The sequence below is a fragment of the Rhizophagus irregularis genome, chromosome 13, assembly GCF_026210795.1.
Source record: "Rhizophagus irregularis chromosome 13, complete sequence".
NCBI classification, from domain to species: Eukaryota; Fungi; Glomeromycota; class Glomeromycetes; order Glomerales; family Glomeraceae; genus Rhizophagus; species Rhizophagus irregularis.
In genome coordinates, this window is record NC_089441.1 from 3,091,924 (window position 1) to 3,104,017 (window position 12,094).

At 28.0% G+C, this 12,094-nt stretch overlaps 2 protein-coding genes across 2 annotated transcripts; both read right to left on the bottom strand.

Moving 5' to 3' along the window:
* Positions 1 to 818: 818 nt before the first annotated feature.
* Positions 819 to 1,109, bottom strand: OCT59_005252 (uncharacterized protein; the record flags this gene model as incomplete). The annotated part of the gene is made up of 1 exon (XM_066138246.1): positions 819 to 1,109. The coding sequence occupies one exon, from the start codon at positions 1,107 to 1,109 to the stop codon at positions 819 to 821; it is 291 nt and encodes a 96-aa protein (XP_065997406.1).
* A 4,191-nt stretch (positions 1,110 to 5,300) lies between these two features.
* OCT59_005253 (uncharacterized protein) lies at positions 5,301 to 5,624 on the bottom strand (the record flags this gene model as incomplete). Its single annotated transcript, XM_066138247.1, has 1 exon — positions 5,301 to 5,624. One exon carries the CDS (start codon positions 5,622 to 5,624, stop codon positions 5,301 to 5,303), a length of 324 nt encoding a protein of 107 aa, XP_065997407.1.
* Positions 5,625 to 12,094: the final 6,470 nt, after the last annotated feature.

The following is a 12,094-nucleotide window of genomic DNA, read 5'->3' on the forward strand; positions in this document are numbered from 1 at the left end:
AATTGCGATAAATAAAATTATATAATATAATATAATTTTTCAATTTTAATTCTATATATAATTTTAATTTATTTTAGCAATAATTATGGCAATTGATTATTAAAATTAGAATTATTAATTTACTTTTTAAATAGTTGGTAAATTCTAGTATATTTAGAGACGTGCTAGAAATCAGCTGATTTCTCTCAATTAGTAGCCTTAACCCCACCCCTACCTGATTGAAATCTGATTGGCTAAAAAAATTATTATTATTGAATATTGAAAATTGAAAATTGCTACATATCACCTGTGGTGATCATCACCGGTATTATATAATTAAATTTTAACTTTATTTACCAGTGATCATCATCAGTAACTACTTTTGTGTAATCTTACTATTAAAGATATAGTTCACTTTATCACGTGACTTATTCCATCATTGTTTGTTTCGTTAAATTACTCTTTTCCCACAAAACTTTTTACAAACATGTTTCCCATAAACACTTCTTTCTTAGACACGTCTTTTCTTTAAGCTTTATAGTTAGTATCTAAAAAAAAATTTGAAGTTAGGATATCAAAAGTTTAACAAGTTAGTACATTTTATAGAACTAATACTTACTTTATTTTACAAAGAGTAACTAACTTGATTTTTCACATAAATATTCTTTCTGATTTTTTAGGTTTTTTTAAGCTTCTTCTTCGGTTGTCTTTACGACTAGTCTCATAAACAACTTTAAAGTTAGATATCAGTCACCATAATATTAATATTAAATCAAGCTATAAATTACGAATATTAATTATGAATAACGAATATCAAAACTGACCATTTAACCTTCAATTTATGGATTATAAATATCAAGACCAAGGCCAACCATCATCTGATCAATTGATGGATTATGAATATCAAAATCAGGGCCAACCATCATCTTATCTTCAACTGATAGATTATGAATATCAAACTCAAGGCTAACCATCATCCGATTATCAACTAATGGATTACAAATATCAAAATCAATGCCAATTATCATCTGGTCTTCAGCTGATGGATTATGAATATCAAAACTAAGACCAATTGTCATCTTATCTTCAATTGATGGACTACGAATATCATCAATATCAAGGCCAACCATCTGACCAATTTCATCCAAAAAATAAAGGGAAGCAAGTAGTGGTATCTTTAGATATAATTACTGAACCTGATTGTGAACAAAATAATACGAATGATAATAATCATACAACTGATGATATTAATGATACAACAATTACAACTGAAATATTAAATATTAATGATACCTTCAAAGATTGGGATGCAGTTGAAACTGCTGTTAATATGTTTGCCAAATACAATGGTTTTGTTGCTATTAAATTTCATAAAGATCTTGATATTATTGATAAAACTATTACTCGTCGTCGTGTTTATCAATGTTGGAAAGCTGGAATTAATAATCCAAATAAAGTAGAGGATATTACATTATATCGTAAGAGTAGTTCAACTAAAACAAACTGTCCTTGGCAAGCTAACTTCTATTTTGGCAAACATGCTGCTGATATACACCTTACGAAGTTTAACAATAGCCATAATCATCAATGTAATCCTGTTTCAATAGAATTAGCTTCTAAAAACTTACGCTTTTCACAATCAATTTTAGATAAAATTGAACATTATACTACAAAGGGTAATCTAAGTGCAGGATAACAATATGATCTTCTTGTTCACGAATTTCCACAGTACCATATTAAAAAAAAAACCTCTATAATGCAATCCAAAAATTTTGAGGTGTTCAGTTTCATGATGAATTTGATGCTGCTACAATGTTTTTATATCTTTTAAAACAATATGAAGAAGATCTTAATTATATAATAATACCACGCTTAAAAGGACCATCTAATGAACTTATCGGTCTTTTTTGGATAACAAGTAAACAGTGTAATAAACTTCGGCCTAAATTTCATAATGTTGTCATTTATAATAACACGGCAAAAATGAATAGATACGAAATGGCACTAAGCTTGTTTATTGGAATTGACAATAATTTTAAAACAAGAGTTCTTATTCAAGCTCTTACGAAATATGAGACACAAGCTGATTATATTTGGATATTACAATGCACTTTAAAAGTAACAAATAATCTTTCACCTCATGTATCATATACAGACGGTGACCCAGCAATGTTAGCTGCTGTTCAAGTTGTTTATCCACAAACTCGTCATTTATTATATATTTACCATATTGCAGAAAATATAAAAAAAAAAGCCAAAGCTTTACTACGTAATGATATGGTTCAAAATTTTATTAAAGATTTTTATCACATGCGTAATAGTTATACTGAGTATCAATTTGAATTAAGATACACCAAAATGCTCACAAAGTATGAGCTGTGTCGATCTTACCTTGAAAAAAAACTTTATTCTAGCCATGAATCATGGGCAAAATACGCGATTTCAAAAGTATTTACAGCAGGTGTTGAGTCAACTCAACGAGTTGAATCCATTAATGGTGTTCTTAAAAAATATTTAGATTGAGGAACTTTATTAAAGGAGTTAGTAAAAGTCATTGAAAATGAACTGGACAAAGAAGCACAATATAATCAAATTAAGAAATATTATGGGTCAAATCCATCAACTGGTCTTCCAACAACATATAATACAATTTTCAAAAATATTGACTCTATTTTAAAGGATCATTTAGCAGGATCCCGGACATCACATATATAACTTACATTTGAGTTTTAGCAAATTCAATCAAAATTAGGTTAAACTCATAATTTTAGATAGAGCAAATTGATTGAAAATTAATTAATAGTCATAATTATGAGTTTTAGCAAATTGTGTTGATTTTACAAAGTCATATTTTATATATATTTGAGCAAATTAGTACTTTTTTTTGAATTTAACTTATCCTTTTTTTTAACTTTTATTAATAATATTTTTAAAAATATTAGTTTCGAGGTCTGGGTTATATTTTGGCCAAAATTAAGCATAATGCAGGCCAAAAACCGTCTGATTAGTTTCGCAACATTTTTTTTATTTTCAGTTTTTTGCGATTATCTCGGTATCCAGTTATCTGATTCATGCGAATTTTTTTTTTTAATTTGTAGAGCTCGATGAGGGCTACAAAACAAAAAAAAATTTGCATAAATTAGACCACTGGATGCCGAGATAATCACAAAAAACGTGATTTTTTTTTGAAATTTAGGCCAATTTGCTAAAAAGTTACACTTATATTTTGAGTTTTAGCAAATTAGTATAGATTTAAAATGTGATAATTTGATTTTTAGCAAATTAGGTCTATTTTAGCAGGAGCAAAAAGTGCTAAATTCATGCAGATCAGTTATGAGTTATATATGTGATGTCTGGGTCCTCATTTAGCATCTATTCTATTATCACTTCAACGAGCTCAAATAAAACAGTTATTATTATATCAGGGAATATTAATTTCAATTGATCAAGTTAAAGAATCCAATAATGAGCAATCTAATGGTATAATTGAACGTATATATGATAAACTGCAAATTAGAGTTTCGATCTGTAACAGTTTTATCCAGTTTTTATCCAGATACCTGGCTTCGGTTAATTTAAAGGAAATAACCACCAAAATTAATAAAAATTTATTGAATAATATTATTTTAATTCTGGCCAAAATTATAGTCCACTCAAAGCCGAAATTTGTAATCTTTTTAATCATAATCCCATGTTAAAATATTTGAGGTTTTATCCGGATCGAAACACTACTGCAAATTAGATTACAAGATCTCTTATCAGATATAAACAGTGACGAAATCCAAGAAATATGGGAGATTTATTATATCACTGTAACATCATCAATATCTATACCACATTATGTAGTAATTCTCAAAAATTCAACCTTGTTTTGTACATGTATGTATATTATCAATCAAAGAATACCATGTCGATATCAGTATCGGATTCTTCTTCAGTCTAGTAAAGCTATTTTTCATATGGGGTTTATTCATCCACGTTGGTATGAATCAATACCAACTGAAACAACTAATTATATTATAGTTGCTCAAGGAAATAAAGATTATACCACCAAAGCTTTATATTATATTGATCAAATTCAGTCTGCAAATGTTTATACGTCAAATATTAAAGAAAGAGTCAATAAAAAGATTGAGTTTGGTTCTACAATATCAGTAGCAAAGACAAGTGTCCAAGTTGCTGTAGCAGAAGGTGTTGTATCAGAATTGATTGGACTTCTTACCCAATTTATTATGAAATATCATCATAATACTGGATTAAATATAGAAAAAGTTTATTCTATATCACATTTTAATGATGAGATTCAAGAATCCTCCTATAATTACCAGTGACAGCTATTAGTTGTAGTGGAAGAACGTAATATTCTGGAAATATCAAATTTAGAATATCACAAGCCAAAAGGTCATCCTTCAAAATGATATAAATCATCAACTGAAGAGAATAATTATCAACATGTATCTTTGTCTTCTAAAACCTGTAGTTATTATCTGGAAAAAGGGCATAATATTAGAGGATGTAGGTAACATAAAGCTGACTTAGTTGATAAAGAAAATAATAACTAAACCTTATTAGTTAACATGATAGATTTAGTAGGCAATATTTTAAGTGGGGTTTAAAGTTCAGTTTAATGTAAGATATTTGTTAGGCGACACAAAGTGGTAAAAATGGTTTTCATAGTCCGGCTGGATCAGTTTTTGTTAGGTCTTAAAAAAAATTTTTATATTGTAACTATGCCGGGTGAGAGTTTTTTAAAAATTGAAAAAAAATTTCACATATAAAATTTTTGAAAAAAAAAATTAAAAGCTAGGTTGCCGGGTTATTGATGAAATTTTTATATTATGAAAACCATAAAATCAAGTTTGTATGGCCTTAGTTGCGTATTCTTGATTTCTTGTATAATCTGAAAAAAAACTTTGTAATTAATGATTACTATTGGACGCAATTATGCAATGATTTACGACTATTTGCCATAGTTACGCAATAAAAAAAATTTTACAATAACAAATAAAACGTTAATTGATCTTAAATCACGTGAAATATAAAAAATTGTAATACTGGTGATAAATAGCAAACTCCTTAAATATTATTTTTTTTTTTTTTAAAAAAACTTTATTATAGATGCAATCATGTCCTATTATAATCACACTTACTTACATATATAAACTTACAAAATATAAGATAAACAAATACATATAAGAATTAAGCATTATGAAACAAAACTACTTTTCATAGAAAACAAGTCGACCTGTCACCTAAACGATCACATCATTGTTAAAAACCATGATGCGACCTCAAATTCAAAGGTGACTGTCATAATCTACCTAAAAATTTGCCCAATGATCGCCACGATGGAATGCCAAATCATTCCATTTATTCCAATTACTTTTTAACATATTACAGCTAACATTTTTAATACCCACTTCAGTGCGTTTACTATGTGACTTAGCTTTTTTATCTTTACCGCTAATACCGCACCACTTTTCTTCCTTTATTTGTAACTCGTTCCTTGGTTCCCAAATAAGCACTTTGAATTCTAATAAAACTCTTCCAGTTATTTGTTTCAGTACCTTATACAACAATTTTTCTTCAGTTATTTTATAGCACCTTAATAATTCTATTAACTGACAACTGACTTGATTCTTCATTAAAAATGTAAAATCATATAAGCATCCAATATCCTACATACCAAGCTCATTAATTTTACCTTTTAATTCTTGTATATCTATATCATCTCTTGAATACTCCTGTATAATTTTAACTAAAAAAATTTTTAATCGTATGAGCAGTATTGGGCAATTGGACAATTGGACGTTTTGGACATTTGTCCAAAACCTGTCCAAAACTTGTCCAAAACTTGTCCAAAACTAAAACCTTTTTTCCATTGGACAGGTTTTGGACAGATCACATGATAAAAAATTTAAATTTTGGCCAGAATTATGACTAATTTTGGCTAATTTTAATTTTAGTTCAATTATTAAATTACTTCAAAAATCTTTAAATATTAATTTTTAATATTATTTGATTTTACATTAATTTTTTTTATTTAATTAATATTAAATATTTACTTTTTTAACATTTTAACATTATATTTTTATTTTATTTTTAGTTTCAGTTGATGAATATTAGGACTCTTGAGCAGTTTTAAACTGTCCAAAACTATGTCCAAAACTATGTCCAAAACTGGTTTTGGACAGTTCAAAATTGTCCAATTAAAAAAACCAATTGGACAAGTCTAAAACCCAATACTGATATAAGTATATCTTGCATCACATTTTGAATCTTACTACATTTCCAAAAATGGTCAAAGGTTTCTTCTTCTATTTTACAAAAATTACATCTCCAATTTTCATCATATAGATCTGGCTTTCGCTTTTTTAAATTAGCACAAGTTGGTAATTCATTACAGCAAATTTTAATCCTAAATGATTGTAAATAATGATCCTCAAACAATATATCATATTGATTTATGTTATTTAACTTTAAAGATATTTTCCAATCTATCAACCTTAATAGATCTCATTGTCTATAAACTTCATTACGGTGTAGCATTAGGAATTCTTCTATAAATTGAGCGTCCTTTATTCCCTTTATCATAAGGATAGGGTTATGTTCTATAGGCATATCTTTCCAACAAACCGTACCATTGTGTAATAACAATTTATCCTCTATTATTAATACATTTTTCTCAGCACCAGATTTAGCGAGCTTATCTGCTTCTTTATCATGATCTCAATCACTATGCGCTTTAACTTTAGTTATCTTTACTTTGAGACTATAGATTCTAATTATCTTGAATAAACATAACCATAAAACCTTATAATTAACTTTTGATCTTTCTATATCTTTAATCGTCAAAAAATTTAAATCATCAAATATATTAACTACCCATTGAGAATCACTATATATTTCAACATTTGCAGCTTTAGGACAGATCATTAAACTTAATATCACTGCCATTAATTCAGCCTTATTAGAAGAAGGATTATCTGCAATTCCACAATTAAAACTTTTCTTTATAGGAGCACTAATTACAAACGCACAACCCATCATTATTTCGTTAGTCGCTATATTTTTCATCGATCCATCTGTATAAATCTCTATATCAGTTTCTTGCATTAAACTATTTGCAATTTCTATCAACGCATTACGATAATCACTTGGATGTATATATTTGAACAAACCATTCACTTTTTCAATAATACATTCATTCATAGATGTTTTTTCGTAGTATTTACATTCTGCTTGAGCTAACGCCTCGTAAATAGCTATATCTGCTATATAACGATCATTTTGTATTGAATTTGCATTAACTTTAACACAATTCTCTATATTAATATCTGCTATACACCTTACTTTAGTGTTACTTCTTTTATTTCTGATCTGATTCATTTTCACTTCACATCCTTCACATTTTTTAAGGATTGGTAATTGTACTGATGGTGATATTTGATCATTTTCTAGGTCTTGTATCCAATGTTCTATACGAATTTTGTCCTCATTTGGATTATCTAAAACACGCCCTATTATAGGTTTAGTACCTATTTGATCATGAAAGGTTGTTATCCAATTTTTTGTTTTTAAATTATCAATTTTTGTGTTTACACTATGTATATTATATCCTAATTGATAATCAGTTTTCACCTTCTTAGATTTTAAAGGATCTTCAATAAGTTTAGTTTCTATAAACTTGAACCAATTAGGGATTCTACCCTGTGTATTTATCTTAGTTCTGTATTTCAAATCTTTATATCTCAGAAGATGTATACCATCTGACGACATTAACTGATTAACGAAATAAACATTTTTCCCTTTCAGTCCCTTACTAATTCCATTTGTAAATATTTCTTTATGTGTACATATTTCTACTATTGGTAATAATCCCCCTTGAATCTGATTAACTTTCACACCACTTGATTTAATGGTTAACATATTGTTGTATAAGAGCGCTAAAACATGAGCTAACAAATAGTGTTTTACTTGTAAGTCTTTTAGACTGATATTCCATGTTGCTAATGGAGATTTATTAGACAATAATTCACTTTGCAATTGTTTACAATCTATTTCAAAAATATCTTTCATCACACCCTTTGATATCTCTTGATTGTATAATCTACTTAACTGTTTTTGAGCTTAAATCGTATTAATATCTTTAATAGCGTAGCCCAATGATGAATGTATAATACTATTAGGAGTAGTAAGTGGCAATGACGCTTTTCTTTTAAACATATATCTACAGGTAGAGTTTAATTTTTTTGTTTGAGAATTTGTCCAAACTAACAATTGTGCTTTATAGTCAACATGAGGAATGATCACGTGATTATATATATATTTCATCTGCAAATCTGTTATTTGTTTGAAGCTAATTGTTTTATTATATCTTTTAATAATATCCTTACACTGATTAAAGACATAATTAGTTTTTAAGTCTAAATTAATCCAGACACCTAAAATTCTCACAGATTCTTTTGATGTTAATGGTTTAACCATTCTTTTTGACGATTCAAAATTAACTTCAACAATATCTTTATCTAACTTTTTATTCGTTATCATTTCAAACTTATCATAATTTGTTTGTATATTATTCATAATGTTGAATTCATCTGCAATTTTCAAGATCTGCTCTAACTGAGCTTTATTTTTAGTAATCCACGTGACGTCATTCATGTATGACTGTGATGATATATTGATCCTAAGTTTTTCTTCTTGCTCAGATTGTATATTACTTTTAAAACAATGTTCAATTTCATATCTCATTTTTAATGAATTAATTTCTGCAAGCAATGGATCGTAATAAATTGTCTATAGCAGCAGTGAAATGACCTCACCTTGATCTATTCCTATAATAGACGTATATTGTCTCGTTATTCCATTTTCTTTTATAACACTTTTTTTACTATTCGTAAATAAGTTAATCATCAAACAGATCAAAACCTCTGGGATCTTAATTCTTTGCAATGCTAATCTAAGCATCTTAATATCTACCCTATTGTAAGCTTTAGAGAGGTCCTGAAAAGTCAACCATAACTCTTTATTATTCTTCTTTGCATCTTCGATACAAGTATTAATGATTCTTAGAGGCACCTCTGTAGATCCACCAGGTAGTCCCGCGTGATTACCTCCCTTTAATATATTACGCTCTGCAATAACTTTAGATAATCTTTTTGTAATAATTTTCATTAACACTTTTCTTAAAGTTTCTAAAAGTATTATTGGTCTAGTTTTTGTTAATGAGTATTCCCAATCCATTATCTTCAGGATAAGGTATAATAACGCGTGTCTCCATTCTTCAGGGATATCACCAACTTGTAAACATAAATTTGCTAATTTTAACGTGACACTTTTCATTGAAATTCCCATATGTTTGAGCATTTCATTCGATATCTGGGAGATTCCTAGTGCTTTATCATTTGCTAGCTGTCTAATCATATGGTCCCATTCACTCTTACTAATAGGTTGAATGACCTCGTTGTACCAACATTCATTTATATCTTGTTTCGGACTATATTGACGAATCCATCTTCCTTTTAACTTTTCATTTGAATTCAACTTTTTTTCCGCAAATGATCTGAAATATTCGATCAACTCATTTTCTATCAATTCCTCATCTGAAATTAATTGTTTTACTGAATTTTTTTCTATCACTATTTTATTCAGGACAATTTTACTTCTTTTTCTATTCAACGTAGAATCTAGAAACCTTTTTTTATTATCTTGTAGATCCTCACACTGTCGTTGGATATAAAACTTCATTTTCTCTTCTTTATATATTTTACTTTTTTCAGCAAAATTCACTTGAACTAATTTAAAAACTATCTTGACTATTTCTTTAAACTCTTTTATATTTTTATCAAGCAGTCCATCTATGTCTATTGCAAACTTAAGACATATTTCTGTTATTGTTTCATAATGCTTTTCTATAAATTTTTTACACTCTCTATAATTAGTTAAATTTAAACTCATAATCTTTTTTTCTGTTAAATTTGTTAAGATATATGATAGTTTATGTAAAAATCTCTTATAAAACACAATTGTTTTTGGCAACACTTCTTTGTTTGGGTTACCTTTCTTTTTTGGCAATTCACTATTAGCTTTTTAAACGTATCTCAAATTGTATTCCATATTCTATTTATATTATTGATTGAAATTTCTACGCTATTAATTATATCTTTTTCTTTATCCAATAACTTCTCTATTTTTTCTGCATATGTTTCCCATAATTGACTATCTATTTTCTTATAATCCACTTTCAAATTTTTATTATTATGTTTTTTCTTTTTGAATAATTGTTTTGTATGAAACAGGTCATCTATTTAGAAATATACTGTTACAGCTGAATGATCGGTTTCAAATATGTGAACTTTATTCGTAGACACATAGATAGTATCTGATACTAAATCTTCTGTAACCCACATATAATCAATTCTAGATTTTTTATCTGATCTATTCCATGTATTCAATGGTCTATCATGATATATTAAATTAATATCAACCATAACATTCTTTTTTAATATTTGAAAAATACGATCTTTCCAAAAAATTTTTCGATTTGCTCTTTGTTGAGCTATCGCTGTATCATAGCTTGCATTAAAATCTCCAACACAAATTATTTTAGCTTGTAATTTTTTCTCAACTATTAAAATTTCTTCTAATTTCGTATAAAATTCCAAAATTTCATCTTTATAACTATTATTCAAAAAGTTATAAATTGCGATTATTGTGAAACAAATCTTTCCCTTCAACAGTAACGTAAGTTTTAAAGCTTGACCTTCAATGATATTTTTTTTTATAACATATTTTGCATAATCGTTATTCATTATAATCCTGACTCCAGTCGAAAAATGGTTGTCAGCGTCGTATGACCACCAAGTCGTTATATCCTTATAATCTTTATAAATCATTTTCGCACTAGCAGTTTGAAGTTTTGTTTCTGTAACTATTAAACAACTAATCTTATTAATTTTCATATAATTTAAAACTTGTTCTTGCTTAAGTATTGTATTTAGTCCTGATACATTAATTGTTGTTATCTTAAATGTATTTTTAATGTCTATAATACCATCAATAGATGGTCAAATATCTATAGGTTGTACTATCATTTTTGATTATATTGGGGGTTGGTTATTCCGTTATTGAATTCTCTAGCCCTGTTTTCATTGACATATGGTGTTTGATTATTCATATAAAGGTCAAATTTTCCTGTCATATTTGTTAACATACTAAACGCCTGATCCATTTTGGCTTCAAAATTATCTAATCGTTATGTATTTCCTTCTTGATTTTTTGGGGACGAAGGTGATGTACCCAGCGCAGTTGATGGTTCATATATGAACTTTTCTGTCTCAACTATTTTATTTACTTCACTATCTTCTTCCATAGGAGATAATGTACGAGTTTGTACATTTGGCAAAACATTTTTTTCAATATATATATCATGTGTTTGTTGAAATTCTTTTACCCTCTTATTATTATTATTCATGAACATATTATCATCTTTAGCAAACATTAGATCTACTTTTCTATTACTCAACATCTCAGCTTGATTAATATGATTAATTTCTAAATTTGAAACCCTCTCATTCAATTTTTGTATCATATTCATGAATTTTTCCATTTGTCGTTCCAATCTATCCAGCCTATCACCCTCATTATTAACTGGTGTAGGATTAATATTCTGTTGATTCCAAGGTTTTCTTACTGGCTCTTGTGTTTCTTGTTGTTTTTCTTTTCCTTTGTAAGATTGAGATGGACCTTGACTTGAAGTTAAAACATTTGCTCTTACATTGGGTACTGTCTTAATTTTCTTTGCAGCCTCAGCATAACTTGAAAGACCTTGTAACGGCATTTCTTGTTTGACTTCTTCATCCCAATAGGACCCCGGATATCTAATATAAAGGTCATAATGGACTTTTGCCAAAAACACCCTTTTTGCGAAACTCAAAAAATCGTTTTTTGTAAATATCTCAGCATCCAGTAATTCAATTTTAATGAACTTTTTTTTATTTGTAGCCCTCATTTAGCTCTACAATTTAAAAAAAAGTTCATCAAAATTGGACCACTGGATGCCGAGATATTTACAAAAAACGATTTTTTGAGCCCTGAAAAATGGGCCAATCTG